This window comes from Lates calcarifer, linkage group LG12, assembly GCF_001640805.2.
Source record: "Lates calcarifer isolate ASB-BC8 linkage group LG12, TLL_Latcal_v3, whole genome shotgun sequence".
Lineage (NCBI taxonomy): Eukaryota > Metazoa > Chordata > Actinopteri > Centropomidae > Lates > Lates calcarifer.
In genome coordinates, this window is record NC_066844.1 from 22,360,492 (window position 1) to 22,380,642 (window position 20,151).

General features: G+C 40.4%; 3 protein-coding genes across 3 annotated transcripts; 2 read left to right on the top strand and 1 right to left on the bottom strand.

Annotated features, from left to right (window-relative positions):
- Positions 1-792: 792 nt before the first annotated feature.
- On the top strand, positions 793-4,331 carry emc3 (ER membrane protein complex subunit 3). The gene is made up of 9 exons (XM_018686503.2): positions 793-1,042; positions 1,432-1,603; positions 1,692-1,749; positions 1,841-1,934; positions 2,357-2,461; positions 2,608-2,689; positions 2,812-2,891; positions 3,335-3,417; positions 3,501-4,331. Exons 2-9 carry the CDS (start codon positions 1,449-1,451, stop codon positions 3,627-3,629), a joined length of 786 nt encoding a protein of 261 aa, XP_018542019.1. The 5' UTR covers positions 793-1,042; positions 1,432-1,448; the 3' UTR covers positions 3,630-4,331.
- Positions 4,332-4,626: 295 nt separating this feature from the next.
- usp4 (ubiquitin specific peptidase 4 (proto-oncogene)) lies at positions 4,627-17,299 on the top strand. The gene is made up of 22 exons (XM_018686499.2): positions 4,627-4,913; positions 6,153-6,280; positions 6,385-6,515; positions 6,594-6,720; positions 6,899-7,044; positions 7,823-7,884; positions 8,056-8,202; positions 9,918-10,035; positions 10,142-10,315; positions 10,429-10,587; positions 10,950-11,174; positions 11,349-11,432; positions 11,553-11,647; positions 11,738-11,920; positions 12,185-12,411; positions 12,500-12,721; positions 12,821-12,891; positions 12,982-13,097; positions 13,206-13,355; positions 14,299-14,402; positions 14,879-14,967; positions 15,160-17,299. The coding sequence occupies exons 1-22, from the start codon at positions 4,762-4,764 to the stop codon at positions 15,280-15,282; spliced, it is 3,033 nt and encodes a 1,010-aa protein (XP_018542015.1). The 5' UTR covers positions 4,627-4,761; the 3' UTR covers positions 15,283-17,299.
- Positions 17,300-17,633: 334 nt separating this feature from the next.
- LOC108889842 (glutathione peroxidase 1-like) lies at positions 17,634-19,848 on the bottom strand. The gene is made up of 2 exons (XM_018686500.1): positions 19,540-19,848; positions 17,634-18,352 (listed from the first exon to the last, which is right to left on the bottom strand). Exons 1-2 carry the CDS (start codon positions 19,753-19,755, stop codon positions 18,002-18,004), a joined length of 567 nt encoding a protein of 188 aa, XP_018542016.1. The 5' UTR covers positions 19,756-19,848; the 3' UTR covers positions 17,634-18,001.
- Positions 19,849-20,151: the final 303 nt, after the last annotated feature.

The window sequence follows — 20,151 nt, forward strand, 5'->3', positions numbered from 1 at the left end:
CCGACCAGAATGATGCACAATGGTCGACCACACAAAAATACCTAACACTGAGAACAAATAAACAGGAATATAACGAGTAATTATATCTTAATTTGCATTTTCTTGAGGTTTTTGGGGGTATGTTGTACATTAACTCCGTAATACCAGAATTAAAATAATCTTTATTCACCAACAAATCTGTTTATATTTCTGATTCCTTTAGAGAGGATTTAAGAAATGTTCAAATCCATATTCTTTGTCCTAAACAAAGGCACATAAACCCTAGGCTATATGTATCCTTACTGTTTATCCAAGATCTTCTCAACCATCATTCATTTCTAAACAGATGATGTGTTTGTTAATATCTGTCATTCTTGTTCTGCATATTTTTTCTGCCCCATCATTACCTTTAACTCCTACAGACCCACAGGTATCTGTGAAGCTATGACAAAAATGCTTTGATCTCTATTCAATGGTAGCTATTAATTTCAAACAAAATTGCTGTTTGAAGTTTTTTTTTCTTTATTTCATATGTAGGAACAATAAAAGAAATGTGCTATTCATCCTGTCTTTGTAGTAGTAGTAAATTACCTGCAGCTAATATTATCATAGTATTAGCCCACTAGTTGCAAATACATTTACTCAAAAGGTTAACAGAGGAGGAGTTTCTTTTATCCTGACTATATATTTTGGGAAATACAGATATGACCTCTTTGCTGTCATGGAACACAGCGGACCACAGTGGAGCAAATGCTGGCTGAGGGACACTTGCTTGCTCGGGCAGACGTTTCCTCCATCACCGCGTGTCGGCGCTGCAGTTCCAGTGACAGAGATGCGGATGAGCTGCAGAAGCAGAAATCTGCTATCATCCTCGGAGTCAACACTACAGCGCAATGGCCGCGGCAGTGGATACGAATTGTTAAAATTTGTTTAAATCCTTCACCTACCTCACACTGCGCATGATTCGCGTCTCTCGCAGCTGGAAAAAACGCTGCAAGTGGTGCCACTGCGCTAAGACGACTCACCAGCTCCCACCAACTGTGACCCGGGCATCAGGAAGAAGGTAGCCAGCTGGCTAACGTTAACATTGGCGAACCAGCGCAGCCCTCAGTTATGTTAATATGTGATAGTTTCACACACACTTGTTTCTGTTTTATTAAATAACAGATTGTTTCCACCTTGTAAAGCGGAACTTGGGTTAGTTCCTTAGCTTCATACCTATGATAGATGTTACCTAATGACGCTGGCTAGCTAGCTAAATGCACTGCCAGCCCATCCCTGTGTAGTTCCAGAGGCTTAGTCGCTTAGTCGTAGCTTGACATTCAGCTTCTTGGTTATTTAACCCATTAGCTGATACGTTACCTCAATATTTGGGGCGAACAAAAGCTGCGTTGAACTTGCCTGCTTGCCTGTTGAGAGTACGCCTCTTACTCTGTGTCTTTGCTTCCTCAGTTTTACTATCAGGCTGAATGGCGGAACCGGAGCTTCTGCTGGACTCCAATATTCGACTCTGGGTGGTGTTGCCCATTGTCTTCATCACCTTTCTTGTTGGGGTGATACGGCATTATGTCTCCATTCTTCTTCAGAGTGACAAGAAGTTGACGTTAGAGCAGGTTTCTGACAGGTATGCGATTTTTAATTGTGAGGTGGATCGTGTTTAAAAAAAAAAAAAAGACAGGTAATTCATATGAATGTGTTTTCCCCCAATTTAGTCAGGTTCTTATCCGGAGCAGAATCCTCAGAGAAAACGGAAAATACATTCCCAAACAGGTAGGGATTTTTAAAAATCAATTTATATTACTTCATACATATTATCCTCTATCAAATGAGAAATGTTACTGAAGAACTCTCTTTCTTTTAGTCCTTTTTGATGAGGAAATTCTACTTCAACAATCAAGAGGATGGATTTTTCAAGAAGACCAAAAGAAAGGTTGTTCCACCCTCTCCAATGACAGGTAATCCTTCAAAGTAAAGTACATGATGCAATCTTCAGTACTGTAATCACAGTAATGTGTCATAAAGAAGGTTGTGTTGAATTCAAATATGTGTAGTATTAAAACAATTACATATAATGTTAATAATCCAAGTGAAGTATCTTCTCATGGCTCTCACATGGCTAAAATACTATTATTTGGCTATCTTGAAACAGAAGAGGATAACAGAATTTCAGGAGTAGGAGTCTTTTCTTCTTTTCTTCTCCTGCATCTTGTTGTCATTGCTGGCATTCTTATGTTGTCACACCGTAATTAGCTAAGAGAAGATGTCTTACTATTACTACATCAGTTGGCCTTGCTAGTGTAAACGAAAGTGTCCATAAATATATTAAAAAATACTGTTAATGTGACACATTTCAACTTAATGTGACATCTTTCCACAGATCCCAGCATGCTGACAGACATGATGAAAGGCAATGTCACCAACGTTCTTCCCATGATCCTCATTGGAGGCTGGATCAACTGGACCTTTTCAGGATTTGTAACAAGTAATGATCTCATTCCCTTGCAGATCTTGCAGCTTATTGCCCAAAAACTGTGGCATGCAACTTTTGACCTTGTGTTACTACCAAATAAGCTAAAGCTCTTGTGGAAATCCTACACTGAGTTCTTTCTGTACTCTCTTTTCACACAGCTAAAGTTCCCTTCCCTCTCACTCTGCGCTTCAAGCCCATGCTGCAGCAAGGAATAGAGCTGCTCTCACTGGATGCCTCTTGGTAAACTGATAAAACAAGATCTGTGTTGATCTACTGCATTAGGTGTTATGCATTAATCTCAGAATATTAGTGTGAAACCCTGTCATTTGTTGTGTTTGTTTTTGTGTACATTTACCATCTAGGGTGAGCTCGGCATCATGGTATTTCCTGAATGTGTTTGGACTACGAAGCATGTACTCATTAATTCTGGGCCAAGACAATGGTAACTTTATTTCATTTTAAGTGTTTTGTTGTGTCAGATTGTAAAGTTTGATGATAATGTGAATGTTTTATCCACTTTTGCTGATTCTCAGATGGTTTAGCAGTAATAGCAACCCTGTCATACTACAAGTAGTTATCTGATTCATTCCACACCAATTTAGGTTAACCTTTTTATATTAATATAGTCATTTTCATAATCATTATGCTGTATGCAGTAATGTGAACATGAAAACGATATCTGATTTAAATAAACACAGTCTAAGAGTTGTTACGTTCCAGGTTTTAGCTAGAAATGAGTTCTAGCCAGTGACATTTACACACCAATTAAGCCTTGATTTTGGTGAAATATGTGTCCTTATTTATGGAGAAATACCTTCGCATTCAGGTAATTATTTTTCATTCCCATATACTGATAGTTTTTGTCATGCGTTGCATTTTCCACAGGTGCAGATCAGTCGAGGATTATGCAGGAGCAGATGAGTGGTGCCGCCATGGCCATGCCTGCAGATACAAATAAAGCTTTCAAGGTATACACAGTAGTGTCAGCATAATTAGTTAATGAGGGTCTGCTTTACTCAGCTGTTCATGTGACATTTGTCCTTGATTTCAGGCTGAATGGGAGGCACTGGAACTGACCGACCATCAGTGGGCGCTGGAGAGTGTAGAGGAGGATCTGATGAGCAGGGAGCTGGACTTTGATGGCATGTTTAGCAAGGAGCTACCAAGTGGTATCTTCTGATGGCCTGGTCACTTCTACTTGGAGCCTTTAATTTGAATTTTGATCATTGCAGGGATTTGTTTTTGGTTAAAGGCACAGAGATGGGACAAATTCCTTCATGTTATGCAATGTTTACATTCACTGATTTGTGGTCCTTGTCTTTTCACATGTATTACCTTTTCATTCCTGTCTATAAAATACCTGAAATGACTTAAAATACACTGGTTCTGTTATTGTTTAATGCATACTGGAATACATTGCTTTTTTCACCGTCGAGACATCAAAATGTTTGGGAGAAGTTAAGTTGATTTTCAATTATTGAAATGCATTATTATTAGCTTTCACCTGTATGCCATCATAATGCCATTAGGTAATAGAATGTGAACTACCTAGTGCTTCTTTTTTCTTATGTCACGCACAGCTAGATTAGCTGTCTCCATTTTTATGTGTATGATCATGTTTAAACAGTAGGATACAATACAATTTTACAGGTCTGAATGATGTTTAATTCAACTTTAACAATATTGGAAAAACTCCTTTGTTAGATCATAGAGCTGTTCTGTGTCAGCTGCCCTAAAATTGGAACTAGACCCAGAGCTGATTAGTTGTTGGCTGAAAATATGTTTTTTATGATTGAATTATTGTTTTTAAAGTATGTAGATGGTTTATTTTGTAATGTAACTCCCCTGTGTTTTGTACAGTATAAAGCCTGTTTTGACTAAATACCCAGTTTTATTTGTTACCATGCACCCCAACACCTAAATATATACTAACAACATGCAGACGAATAATTAGACTAATATTTCAGTCAGCCCTCATGATTATCATTTTGCAAAGATGTTGTCAGTGATTCGGTTTGTCGATGCCCTAAAGGATGATCTGGCTTCACAACAATACAGTGATGTTTTTGCAGAGGCACTTTTTGTACAATACTGGTCAAGTCTGCTTTGCAATAAGCACCTGGATTTCCTGTGACTGGCTGGTTTTGGCGGAGGTGATGACAGAACTGTCACAGAGGAGTGCATCAGCAGCAACGGTTGACTGTGTACCGACCGTAGAGGAAGAACGTTTCCCGTGAGCAGCGCTGCTCTGAAGCTCGCTCAAGTGTGTCTCTCTTCCATCCGCGCGTTCCCGATACCGGCACACTCGCTGCATGATGGCCGAGGGAGGCGGACCCGAGTCGGGTGGCGCGGCGGACTCCGACTCGGAGCCGGTAGCCGCACAAATGCCAACCCCTTCAACCGAAAGTCAGAAACAGACTATTGGGTCACTTTTGAAAACTACTCTAAGAAAGGGCGACGAATGGTAAGACTCTGCAATGGCCAACGTTTCCAGGGTCTTTCAGTTAGCGTTGGCTAGCTAACGTTAGCTAGTGAGAAACAGGAAATGCTAACACGCTAAAGCTAGCGAGCTAACGACACCAGTGATTGCAAGTCTGAAAACGAAAGCTGCTGTGTTACTGTTATTTTGGCCGGCTAATGTTTAACAAGTTAGCATGCTAGTTGCTAACTTTACTAGTTTCAGTCCGGCTTTATCATTTCTCTGCTAAGAGCGGTGTTTGTATGAACAGCTATTAATGTTGGCCATAAGCATCCAAACTTACATGGCTAACTAAGTAGCTCGTATACAATTTTTTTAACGTTAATGCTTGTTTTGGGACAACTTAGCTGACGTTGGCTGATGTGGAGGCTAGTCGACTGGTAGAATAGGCCCTGGTTTCAGGTGGTGGATTCTCCTGCCGGTCGGACCGGTTTATTGCTAGATTAGTGATCAGGAACTGGGCCTGATTACAGAAATACCATGTGATGACGTTACCTGCTTGTGGTGACATGCCAGTTGAAGTTGATTAACGTGTGTTAGTTAACACAGTTTCAGATCAGAAACCATCTAGGCCTGGGCATAATGCAGCCAGATGTATTTAGGAAACCGCACCTCAGCAAATATATTTCATTTCAACAGAGAAATGTCTGATTAGCAGTTTGTATTTAGTTTGCCGTCTTTGTTGAAAGAAATGAGCATCAAGGAAAATCATATTATTCTGTCAACAGTACTCAGCTACATGTGAATAGTTTGAATTAGTCAGGTACTGTTTATAGATAGTGTTTCATTGTACTGTATTTGAAAATGAACCACCATCCCATGGCATTCAGGACGAAATGTATGGTTTTCCACAAGCACACTAACATCTGCACAGGTTGGGGAAGTAAACTGCAGGTTAAAGGGCAAAGATCAAATACTTTAGTTTGACTTGAGACATCTCCCATTTGACTGTTGCTTTAACCCTGAGAGTGGTCTCATAAAACAGAGTTCCGTGACCCAACATACAAGCCTATTAACTAAAGAAGATTCTTGCTTGTGATGAGATTAAAGTCAAACTAGCTTGCTGCTACTATATCTGTAAATGCCAAGGTAGTTTGGTGTTGTATAATGTCCTTGGTTGGCATCAGCCTCAATGCAGTCTCTCTCAAACCTCATGCATTTTTATCACCTTTTACTTCTCTCAGACGTTGAAGACATTCACTGTTTCCAACCAATTTGTTTTAGGTATCTAATAGACAGCCGGTGGTTCAAACAGTGGAAGAAGTATGTAGGGTTTGACAGCTGGGACATGTACAATGTTGGAGAACGTAGCCTCTATCCAGGACCAATTGATAGCTCCGGGCTGTTCTCAGGTAATCATAATTTCATAAGAATATTGGGTGTTAATTTTGGTTACTTTTGAAAGTAACACCAATCCCACATGGAGATTAAAATATTGTTTATTCTTTCCATAAAGACCAGGAGACTCAGGCCCTGAAAGAGCACCTTATAGATGAGCTGGACTATGTCCTTGTACCCACTGAGGCATGGAATAAGCTTGTCAGCTGGTATGGCTGCCTTGAGGGCCAGAGACCCATCGTCAGGAAGGTAATGCAGATGGCAGTATTTTTCTTTTCAACCATTCACTCATGTATGGGGTTACTAAATATTTTCTCTCTTCTCTAGGTGGTTGAACATGGCATGTTTGTCAAGCACTGTAAAGTGGAGGTCTATCTGCTGGAGCTGAATTTGTGCGAGAATGACAACATGGACAACGTGGTCACACGTCATTTCAGTAAAGCTGATACCATAGGTGAGGGTCTACACGAGAGGCCAATGAAGTCAGCTTTGCTTTGAAAATAATAGATGTTTTCTGCACACTGGAACTTTCAACATACTGTTGTTCATTAAATGCATTTGGTGTCAAAAATAAGTAGGAAAGATAATAAGGAAGTCTTCCAAATCCCCTCTTCCCAATCCCCTCTTCCCAGATACTATTGAGAAAGAGATGAGGACGCTGTTCAATATCCCATCAGAGAAGGAGACACGGCTCTGGAACAAATACATGAGCAACACCTATGAGCAGCTGAACAAACCAGACAGCACTGTACAGGATGCTGGGCTCTTCCAGGGGCAGGTGGAGTAGAGCTTTGTTATTCAAATAACCTTCAGATTGCTGATAGACTTTCTTCCTCATTTCTTTGAAAGAACACCACAGCCCAGTAACATACTAGTGCTCACTGTGCATACATAATTCATTTGCCAGACACTGTACAAAACAACAGGCGTCTAATGCAATACAATACATTAGCCCAGGGCTAATATAACACACACACACACACACACACACACACATACACATATATATATATACACACACACACATAGAGAGAGAGAGAGAGAGAGAGAGAGAGAGAGAGATAGTGTGTTATGGTTATGATGCACCTTTCTTGTTGAGACTGTGCCAGAGAGGTCAACTGTATGGTACACGATGGTGCCGTATTGCAAGGGTAATATAAAGTATTATTAATATTTTATGTCCTCTTTACATTAATTTTTGAGCTGGGCTGGGTGTAGGTAAGAGAGAAAGCCATCTTCGCACATAACACAAATCTAATATGTATTGGAAGGCTGTTGTATTGACTTGCTTTAGACAGGTGTACATGATATTCTCACCACAGCAGATACTGTACTCCACATCTGTCCTGACAAAAGTAAATTAGAAGTCAGTACAGTTCCTTAGAATATAAAAAGTCCAAAATAGATTTATTACACATCAAAGTGCATTTGATGAACCTGCCTGCAGCTTGGTTGGTAGCATTTGGCACTATAGTATTAAACTCAAGCCTGGGACACGATAGCATATGAAGGTCAGTTGTGCCAGCTTGGCTCTCATTCAGCTTGTTTTCCCACAGGTGCTTGTGATTGAGCGCAAGAATGAGGATGGCACATGGCCCAGACAAGCCTCCCATCCCAAGTAAGCAAATATTTTGTCATTGTTTTTTTTTCATTCAGTAAAAGGAGATACTGTATGTTCCTAGAACAGAGGTATTGCACCATCTGGCTAAATACACATCCAACACTGAAAATTTGAGGTAGTTTGTAGAAATGTGCTTTTCTGAAACATGCTTTTTCTTTTGCTCACCAGATCCAGTACAACCCCATCCAGGAATTTCACTACCTCCCCAAAACTCTCCTCTAACTCATCAGCCAGCATCTCCTCAACAGTAACCAACGGAGACAGCAGCTGTAGCCCTGGATACACACTCAACAACAGCACCTCATCTGGCAACAGGCAAGAGTTCTTTTCTCTGACCTCCTTACCCCTACAATTCATTGTCATCCTCATATGCAGAATACTGTCGTTTAACTCTCATGGACATTTACTGTGTGGTTTATGTGGCACAGGGATTGTATTCTCTGCTTTTCCTTTTCAGCCATGATCACACTGACTTTACGTGTTCACCAGTTACTACCCCAGTTCCTATAGCTGTTAGCTGTTACATTTCCAAAGGCTCATAAGACTCTCGTAATCTATCAGAAAAAAAACAGTATCCAATATTTGTCATGCAGCTGTGTTGTAGTGGAGTTTAAAGGGAGATTCTCACACACTACTCTTGCATTTAAGACATTTCTTGAATCAGTGCATCAGTCTTTGAAGTAGCACATCAGCCTGGCTTAGTCCCTATAGACCTTCATCATAACATTCTTTGTTGAAAGAACAGAGAGTCTCCTTTCTCTTACACACTGGAGAATTAAGAATATGTTCTTTTCTTCTGTCCATAATATCATTAGTTCTTATCTTATATTAACTCTATATTATATCATTGTAGTACATTTGCTTTGCCTTGCGTGTGTTTTGTTTGCTTTCAAATGCACATTGTGTGTCACTCAGAAAACCAGTGCATGTGAACAGCCTTTTGAAAGCAGGCTGGTGTCCGAAAAATACATACATCTGGGTCCCTTATCAGCATGGTTTTAATCATATTGCATGGCGAGGAACATGTAATGAAAGAACACAGTGTTACTGTGCTGTGGCAGCATGGGTCCATTACAGCACTTACTGGAAAAAGCATTATGTCCTTAAGGTGCTTGCATTTGCTCCTTATGAAGTCCACTGCTACCCAGAGCTTAAATAGGATTACTGAGCAGTTGTTTTGTGTAAATTTGCAGTTTAATCAGAAAAGGATATATTCTGAGTAACAAGTTTGGTGCATGTAGTTACATCCACTACCATAGTTTTTTCTTTCACTTTTTGATTCTGTAGACAGTAAAAGTCATATTGAAAAATGTTTATAATACTTTGTTCACCCATGTTCATGGATGTAAATGAAAAAAATATAATGGAGTTCATAAAAGTAGGGTAGGATTTATTGCAAATTCTAATGGGAAACAAGATGTAGCTGCAGAAATGACCTCATGAATTCACTGCTGACTTTGTGCAATGGCTGCACTTCAAAAGGCTTTGATGTTCTTTTGATTGCCCTAACCACCTCAAGAGGTGGTTTGGCACTTTTGGCATATTTATCACCCACTTTTTCCTGCAGTCTTAAGTAGAAAAGTATCATAATTAGTTTTCTGCTGAATACCCATGTATGAGTGTGTGTGAGTACTATAGACACAGTTTGATTTAAATGGAAAATAAAAGATGACAAATTTAACTAAATTTGCGTATGTTACAGAAACCTCATCAAAGTCCTTATAATGTCTCTTACCTCATTCAGTCAGGCAAAAAGCAAACCTCTTGTTTAATTTGTCATGGGCATATAGTAGTTCAGGATTTGCATCACTGAGTGCCAGTTTTTAGGATGAGCGCAAGTGCAGTGGTGATAGGTGATGTCAGCGGTTGACATGATGACTGGTAAACATGTTCTATCCAAGTGACATTTTATTAAAGTTAATCTTGTACTATATACATGTACCACATTTGGCTTCCATGTTTAAATGTATGAATGTCATCACATTAGTGGCTGCAAGAGCTCAACAGTAACAGATCTGCTCTTCCAACAGATTGGGGGGCTACAATTTGTACAGCTCCTCCTACAACTACAGAGAGTCACAGTCACAGCCTGGCCTGTGTGGTCTCAGTAATTTGGGCAATACATGCTTCATGAACTCTGCCCTCCAGGTAAAACACAATGCTACAGTGATAACATCTATTCAGAGAGTGACAGTATCATATGGGTGTGGGTATTATGTTCATGTAATCTACATTTTCTCTCCGCTTCCTCCAGTGCCTGAGCAATGCATCACCACTCACAGAATACTTCCTCAATGACCAGTATGAGGCAGAGATTAACCGAGAGAATCCCCTAGGAATGAGGGGTGAGATCGCTGAGGCCTATGCAGATCTAGTAAAGCAAATGTGGCTGAGCCGTAGCAGCTACGTGGCCCCACGCACCTTCAAAGTGAGTCGTGTCAAATCAGCTTATCTTAAGTGGACATATACGGATAGAAAATGATTCAGTCATTATCTTGAAGCTACAGACAAAGTTAATAAAATCAACCTTTTTATTTCCAGACCCAGGTTGGACGCTTTGCCCCCCAATTTTCAGGCTATCAGCAGCAGGACTCACAGGAGCTGTTGGCCTTCCTGCTTGACGGGCTCCATGAAGATCTGAACCGTGTCAAGAAGAAGCCTTACCTGGCCCTGAGGGATGCAGAGGGCCGTCCCGATGAGGTATGGCACATACTTAAAAATCTTGCGATTCTGGTTTTCAAACCATGGACTTTTTGTTGTGTACTTTTTGAGGAGAATTCTGTGTCTCAGAAAGGTAACTGAAAACTCTATTCAAAGGCTGAGTCTGATGCTGGAAAATATCGATGTTCACAGTACTGTCTTTGTTGTGTTTTGATTTATGAAATCGAAATCAAAAGAGATTGACTGAGTCTCTGACAGCTAAACATGGCGTAGAGATTTCTTTTCAAGCTTCACATTGTGTGCTTTGATCTACACTGTTGATAGTAACATAACAGCAACATTTTTTTATAGATTTTTTAAAATCACATACAAGTGTGTCTCCATTGGCTGTGCAATTACAGATTGTTGCCAAGGAAGCCTGGACAAACCACCGCTTGCGCAATGACTCTATCATAGTTGATATTTTCCACGGCCTCTTCAAATCCACTTTGGTGTGCCCAGAGTGCTCCAAGGTGTCTGTCACCTTTGACCCATTCTGCTACCTCACACTGCCCCTGCCCATGAAGAAGGACCGTACCATGGAGGTTTTCCTGGTGCGATCCGACCCTCAGTCAAGACCCACACAGGTGAGTTGCTCCAAGGTTTTTGTTTTAGACCTTAACAGTTGCAGTTAAATTCATACTAATTAATACCAGCTTACAAACGGAGTTGTTTCTGTACTTACTATTCTTGGATACTAAAAGCTAAAATGTTTAATGGAGCAGTTTGCTGCTGTGATCATAATACTTTTTGTCTGGCAGTATCGAGTGGTGGTCCCCAAACTGGGTACAGTGACAGACCTGTGCAGCGCCCTGTCCAAACTCTGTGGAATCCCTCCTGAAAATGTTAGTAATTTTACACCAGTAGAATGAAGTCAAATGATCTTTACACTTCCAGCTTCACATTTTCATATGGTTCATATGAAAAATAGTTAAGTAACTTTGCAAATTCACTTGTCTTTCTAGATGGTGGTGGCAGATGTTTACAATCACAGGTTCCATAAAATTTATAGACGGGATGATGGCCTCAACCAAATAATGGAAAAAGATGACATCTTTGTGTAAGTCTCGTTGACCAAAAGTTGAAATGTCTGGAGTTGGTTGTGGTATAATATGCGTGTGTGTAATGTATGTGGTAATGCTCTTTGCAGGTATGAGGTACAGGAGGAGGACAGTGAGAGGATGAACCTGCCTGTGTATTTCAGGGAGCGCCACTCCAAGCATGCTGGGAGTTCCACAAGCACCATGCTGTTTGGCCAGCCTTTACTCATCACCGTGCCCAGACACAACCTCATAGCAGACGTTCTATATGACAAGATCCTGGAGAGGATCGGGTAAGAAGCTAGTGTGTGGAGAACAGATAGTGAAACCACATCACAGTGTGGTGACAGTGTGTATAGAGCCAGTGTGAAGAAATGGCAGGAAATAAAAATGCAGAAGCAGATTTAAATGAATGTTGTAACAGCATTATATAGCAATGTTCAGGTCAGTGTGGTGAGGTGACTGCAGAAAACATAATCCGCAAAAATGTAATTGAAATGAAAATATTTGGTTTAGGCTGCTGTGTGGTAATAAATCTCTGCTGGTCCCCCCTGTAGGCGCTATGTAAAACACGCCCCGAGCCCCAGCACTGAAAGCAGGGCCTCAGCCTCAGCCACCTTTGCCAGCTGCAGCCAGGCTCCTGAATGTTCCACATCGTCTAGTCTCAACGCTGGCCTGGGCGGCTGTGGCAGTCCCCTGTCGGACGGAGCCTCCTGTAGTGCCAGCTCTAGTAACGGCAGCAACCACTCAGGGACCTGCAATGAAAGTAATGGGCTATATGATGGTAAGCAGCTAACATTATCTAAAGAAACATTGATCAGAGAGCCGTTATCCGTCAGAATATTGTTTTTCACTGATGGTTGTTGTTTCAGGTGAAGAGGAAGCCATGGACCACCAGGTGAGCCCAGAGCCAGAGAATGGCCAGTCTGAAGAGGAGGAAGAGGAGACCTCTGACTTGGAAAATGGGTCTAAAGGAGACGGAGCCAAGCAGTGCTCTTCACCAGCCAAGCTCTTCACTTTCAGCATTGTTAACTCTTATGGGACAGCCAACATCAGCCCACTGCCTTGTGATGGAAATGTCCTCAAACTTAATCGTCAGTGTTAATCTTTTAAACTTAAATTGCATTCATGGTTTTATTTTTCAAAGCTACTTTGCGCTGACACAGCTCTCCCCACCTCTTCTCTCTCTGCAGCACATTCCACAGTGGCGATCGACTGGGACACAGAGTCAAAGAAACTGTGTTACGATGAACAGGAAGCAGAGGTTAATGTTAATGTTAATGTTTATCAAGCAGTCCTGTGACAGAATATGTGAACAGTTTTAAAAAAATATTTGTGTAAATATTTTGTTTAGGCCTATGAGAAGCATGAGAGCATGCTGCAGCCCCAAAAGAAGAAAGCCACTGTGGCTCTGAGGGAATGCATTGAGCTCTTCACAACAATGGAGACACTTGGAGAACACGATCCATGGTAAGGGCTCTTCACTATAGCCTAATTCAGCATGAAATACCCCCCCCCCCCCTTTTTTTTTTTTTTTTTAACCATCATTGTCATATAAATCCAATCTTTCTTCTGCAGGTATTGTCCTACATGTAAGAAACACCAACAGGCCACAAAAAAGTTTGACTTGTGGTCGCTGCCTCGCATTCTGGTTGTTCACCTGAAACGTTTCTCCTATAACCGGTGTTGGAGGGACAAGCTGGACACAGTTGTGGACTTCCCCATCAGGTATGCAGACAGGACTTCTGATTTACCTTATAAGGGATCAAAAACACTGGCATTGACTCCAGACTCTTTCCATTCAAAGACCAGCTTCAAAAACAAGTATTCATGCACAGGTTTCTCAATATATAACTTTTGATATTATACCTTACTGTAAGCATGTTACAGCTAGAGTGAAGTCAAACAGAGAATGCAGAAAAGAACTTTTACTGCAACTATAATGGAAAATATATAAATGTATATTTGTAATTATACTTGATGCACATTATTCCACTCCGTTTTAAGTGTAATGTTTGTCATGTGAAGATTGTGCCAAAGGAACAAAGGGTGTAGAGATTCCTCTCCTACTGCTATCAGTAGGATTTTTACACTAGAGGGAGCTCTAGTCCTAAACTTACAGAACAAACTGATTGGAGGTCTGAAGGAGGAAATGTTTATTGGAAATGGACTCTTGACTCAGAGAACTGACATCATACTCCAAAGAACAATTACACCTGTGTTTTTGCCGTCCTTATCTGGTTGTTGTGTAACAGATGCAGGTTTCAAAAGTAGCCTTTCGACTCCGTATGAGTCATTAACCTTTTCTCATTTGGCCCAATAAAATCTTCCTTTATGGTCTAAAATGGAGAAGTTGCCTCAGGATTTTGTGGCCTAACGGCTACATGTCTCAGTCTTGGCACTGTGTGTGCAGCACATATTGACCTCAGTTGAGGAACTTGATCCACTAGAAACAAGGAAGCAGAGAACGTTACTGAAGTCTTGCTGACTCATGCTTACTAAGGGTGGCTTAAACATAGGCCTGTATCCTGTGTGCTTCAATTAAGTGTGACTTTTGTGGAATCTACTGTTTAGATTTTTTGTTTACACTCAAGTCTGTTTTACCACTCAGTTCTAGTGTTGTGGCAATACTATTTTATTCCTGTGTGATTAATGGTATTTTCTTTGTCAGGGATCTGAACATGTCCGAGTTTGTGTGTGATCCCAAGGCCGGCCCTTACACATATGACCTCATTGCCGTGTCAAACCACTATGGAGGAATGGGAGGAGGTCACTGTAAGTTACTGTTAATTTTTTTTTACTCTTCTCTGTTGTTTTATTCGCTTAAATAACTCTTTGTTTTCTCCTGGAGCGGAAGGCACAGGCTAGTTTTAGTCCACATCATAATACCATAAAGAGCTGTTAATAACTTATTTTAACCTAAACCTTTTTATTTTCAGATGGCATTCATGAGTTCATGTGCTTATAGTTTGTTTAGTCCCCAAATACGCACATAAGATGAGTCAACAGATGGGGTGCGAAATGACACCTGCGTCTCCGTGGACACTGCCTAATTGGTTCAATTTTAATATGACAAAGTGCCTCATACATCATTGATCATTGTTGACTTGCTGTCAGGATATTTTTGTATTTGGTCAGTCCATTCATAGTGAACTGGTCTGGTATGTTTTTTTTTTATCTCTTATCTATTCCTGCGTAAACAAATTGCCTGAATAGATGAGTGTTGACACTGTCTTCCCTCTATCTAACAGACACAGCTTATGGCAAGAATAAAGTGGATGGAAAGTGGTATTACTTTGATGACAGTAGTGTCTCGTCTGCCTCAGAGGACCAGATTGTGGTGAGTTTTGACTGATGAATCTGCATATCCTATAGTTGTGCACCCTCAAAGATGCAACATTTGTGTTTTTTTTTCTTTTTTCTTATGAGTGGCATTTGATATAGAAATCCTCTGCCTTCTTGGCTCTCTTTCCTCAGTGTCAAGTGTCCCTGTTTGTGTAGGTGTAATCCTATCCTTGTCCTCCCCTTGCAGACTAAAGCAGCCTACGTGCTGTTCTATCAGCGCAGAGACGAGGAAGCCCCCTCCAAACCTCAGCCTTCGGCCTCACTGGGAGGAGCCCCCGAGGCAGCTGATGACCACATGGACACAAACTGAGGAGCCCTGACGGGAGGGGGGACACGCACTGAAATGCATACAGCAAAATAGAGACACTTGGACACACACACAAAGCTACTTTAGTGACAGAGGACTCCACAGACTTAACATTATTAACCTTACCTTCCCCCGTATTTTATTTGATTTTTGTCTTGTATGTTGTCAACTAGAGCCAACAGCCTTGTCAGAAGAGTGACCTGAGAGACTTCCTCCCCGCCACGGGTGGCCTACTGATGTCTGAAAATAGTTTACTAGCCAAGAGGAATGAATATAAATGGATATAGATCTTCTCACTGGATGAACAGATTGTTAGAAGTGCCCTCAAATGCATAGATAAACAAATGTCTCTGTTGCCCACAACAACAGTCAGAAATATATATAAAAAAAGCCAAATGCACATCTTGTTTTAACCAAAGCATTTCAAGGTATTTATGATAAAAATGTACCAACTGTTAAGACATTAGCGAGATAACTGGCATCGTGCCTAGATTTATCTCTGATAATCTCGCTGTGCTGAGGTAAATGCAAACTCTAACAGTGTGATGTGCACACAGAACAATACATGCCATGCTTGTTGAAAGAATTTCTGGGACTTTATGCTCCCTGTGTAGAGTGGATTACTGATGGGGGATCCTGCTGCTGCAGACTAGCTGTGTGCAGTTGTGCTACCGGCCTGCTGGGTCGGCGTTGCAATCTAAACCGCAGAGGGAATGTGTTCGTTTCAAGGTTTGTAACATCTCGGGTCTTGACGTGATTTGTGGCAGAAGCTGTTTTTTCGGCCTTGCTCTCGATCATCTTTTTTTTTCGTTCTTTGACGCACAGCATGGGGCTCTTGCTGTCTCTCGGACCCTAAACTTATGAGAGGAGTCTTACCCTGCTAATGATTTTTATTTTCCTTTTTTTTGTAATCACGATGCAAAAGCGGCCTTTTGATTCCTGCAACCTGACTAAAAAGGAGGCACTTTGAATTCTCCATGAGTACATTATCTACCTGCTTCTGGTGTATCTAGACATTACAGAATTGTATGGTTTGGCCTTAGCATTAAGCGTAATGGTCTCTCATACACTTTCAGATGATTTTAATGTGTCTTTTAAGCATATTTTGATTGCTGCCTGATTGGACCCCTAGCTCACCCGCAATGGCTTGTCCTTATTAGTCTTGTACATTAATGCAGCTCTGTATTGAAATGGCAATGTTATTTGATATCCTCAAAGCACACTGAGTGAAGCAAAATAAACTAGTATAAAAGTGGTGCTTTATTCATGAAACTTGAACTTGCTCCTAGTCAGGAACAATCTACATGTGTCATCAGATGGGGGCAGGACAGCAGTACCTTAATGCCATTTTGAGCCAATTGTTTTCCCTTCAGTGATCTTAGTACACTACTCAGCTGTTAAGTAAAATGCATATGAATTGTTTCTGGTGATAGCATAAGAAAACAATCCCTTTGTTCTATCTTACTATAGTCCTCATAGACACAAAATTATCACTATTACCCTAAGCACAGTTGTAACAGGTGTCTTGAATGTGATGACTGAGTATAAAATAGAGTACATTTACTTATACTCAGTATCAAAGGTCTAGTGAAACCAGTTGACAGATAGTATAATGGATCTACTCTTGTTTTGTGGCATAAACTCTGGACTTTGTTGCATAACAGCATGTGGACATGTAGGACCTCCAAGTGTCCTGTTTTTTTGCTGGTCGGTCCTACTGTCATTATGTTGTCCAGAGATGGCTACGTAAATATAATCATTTATGCCTATGATTAGAAAAGCTTTACATCATATCTGTAATCCTAGATACTTAGCTGAAAACACAATTCAGCTTCCCCCTAAATCATGACAGCAATTCTAACTCAAAGATAAATGAAGAGATGTAAATAATCACACTATTTTAAATAGGTGTATAAATTCTTGTCCTCATATTTATCTTATTGCCGATATCTACAGTATTTGTTTTTAAACTGAGAAATATTTGAATTCAAAGAACAATAAAGACTGGAAGCCTCAACAAGGTGGTTTGTTTGGACTAATTGCATGCACAAAAAAAATTCAAAGCTGGCTTGATGTCAGTGGCAGTTATAAATTCCTCTTCCTGTACTGCAAAATGATCTTTATCTTATTAGATGATGCAGCCTCATTACAATTTCACTCACTTCACGCTTACATATGATTTCCTGTTTACATTATGGCTGTATGTTTTTTCTACAATAACCTTTTCATTTGGTCAGTAATGTAAGAAAAGAGGAATTTTCATAAAAACCTTCTTTGCCATGGAGTTTGAATAAAATACCTACATTGCCAGTTGTTAAAAAAAAAAACAATCTAAAGAGAGGCAGTCAAAGAAATATTTGAAAAAAACCCCAAACATTTTATTGATTCTCTTACATCAAACCACAGCAGTGCTTTACATGGACCCAATGCAACTGAGACGTTCAGCCTTTTACATTTCATCAGATACCCTCCTCACATCTACGCTGGTTTCAGAGGATGCCTTCATATAGTAAAAGAACAGAACACAGCCATCATGTACAAGAGAGCACAGGTGGTTTGGAAACATGTCAAACCATCTACAGAGGCTATGGAGGGACAAAAAACACAAGCACAAAGGTGTTTCCAGAGATCTATTTAGGGACACACGTGCTGGCTAAGTGCTGAGAGGCTGGTGCAAGTGGAAGCCGTAGAATGGTTGAACAACACTTTGGAGGACGGTTCATTAATTTGCTTGGTTGAGGAGCTTCTTGATGTCTCCCTCGATGTCGCTGGTGAGGAACTTCCTGCTGTAGCGTTTGAATGGGACTCCATCAGGCCCGATGAGGAACTTCTCAAAGTTCCAGGCCACATCGTTCCTGCAGACGGGGCTCCAGATGATTAACTTTGGGTCGGTCATCAGGGTGGCTGGCTCATCACTGGGGAACGGGAGCTTTTCCCTCAGGAACACGAACAGGGGATGAGCATCCTTCCCGTTCACATCCACTTTCTCCAGGAGCTGAAACTTTGGTTCAAAGCCATTTCCAGGACGGACATACTTCAGAGACAAGAGGATTTCCTCATTCTTGCAGTTCTCCTGCATGGATGACGATAAGACTTATGTTAAGTCCTGTCGTACATACACAGAAGCATTCACATTTTCTTAAAAGAAAAGTTAACAAATGTTAACAAAAATTATTTAATGGAATATTCTTGTGACCTTTTAGAAAGCAGACAGGTTCAAGTCACTATAAAAGGTTCCCAGATGAAGTCTGCCATGGCATTAGGTCCTTATGGATATATATTTACAGAATTATAAAAGTGGTTTGTGAGAGAGGAAACTGGAAACTGAGCCCTACGACATTAGAAGGCGTTGAACACAGCAGTCCAACTTTACAAAACAGATTTTAAATTGTTGAGAAAAACGTAATTAATAGCAAGTAAGTCATTTGATGCCTTATAGATCAGTCATCATCTGATCAGTAAACTATTCTAAGGCACAGCAAACTCCTGGCTTGTGAGGCCGTGATCAAAACTTTGACTTGAGGATCCTCCCTCAACATAATTCTTATCTTTTTTTTTTTTAATCTGATTTTATGTAAACAGAAAGAACCCGCCTGGTAGACCGTCTGACTTCCTTCTTACAATAAGAAGCCAGCAGATTATATGAGCCATCATTATCAGTAACCATCTATTGATAAGTCACGAATATCGTTGCTATTAACCCTCAGTTGATAAATAACCTTTTGATTATTAAGCGTATTCTAATGATGGGCGATGAAGTCAGTAGAAACAGCTAAAAAACTCCAGTGTGCCGTTTGTTACGTTGGTAACAGCTTACAATTTCCTCTTTCCCAAATAGCTCTGATTGCTGAAACAGCTTAGGGTAACTATTGCTTACATGAAAAGTAAATCCTTGAATTTTAGGTGTACTTTTCTTATTCAACCATTAGCATAGAGAATGTAACAAATTACTACATAAGACGAAGCTTAAAACATCCCGGTAACTTGGAAACATTGAGTTGAATGCACAGAACAGGAACAGAATAGATTTATTTCGAACATTTAAAAAAATATAATACACTTACAAGGGTTAATCCTCCCAGTTAACAAAAGCTTTAAAAGCCTTTAAACTCGAAAAGTTATTATTACCAGAAAAATATATCAAATATTAGTTGAAGGTGAAAGCAATTAAAACCAAAACATAAAAATACAAACTATGATAACCCACTGAAAATTAATTTTAAAAAGCAGACCATAAAGATATAACGTTAGTGTCCTCACCTGATGGCCGAACTGGTTGCAGGGCACTCCCAGGATAACGAGCCCCTTGCTAGCGTACCGCTCGTGGAGCTCGTTCATCTGGGTGTAATCCCTGGTGGTCGTTCCTCAGAGGGACGCCACATTCTCAATGAGGACAACTTTGCCCTGCAGGGAAGAGAAATTGAAGGTCTCCCCCGTTAGCAGCTTGGCCGTGAGGTCGTAAAATTTCGTAGCCATTCTTGTGCTACTTATTCCCTTTCTTAAGAGACACAGTATCACCTTCTAGTCCAACAGCCACTGTCTCCTTCAGAGTCTGGAGCCAACCTTTGAATTACGGTCGAAGAGCTTGTAGCTGTCAAGATAGTTCACACCCTGCAACCCGCGGGGAGGCGGATATTAATGTTCCAGTGCACATCACAATAAAATGAAAGCATAATTTTTTATCCAGGAGGAATAAAAAATAAATTCGCTGATGAAAAGTCAAAATTGTGAAATAGTAAGTAAATTTCTAATTCACTTAGTTAAACGCAGGACACAATTCACCACAATAATCATAGTAATCATACAATCTCACAATTTTGACGTGGTATATCTCACAATTATTTGGTATCTTTTCACTTTTATTTAGTGTCT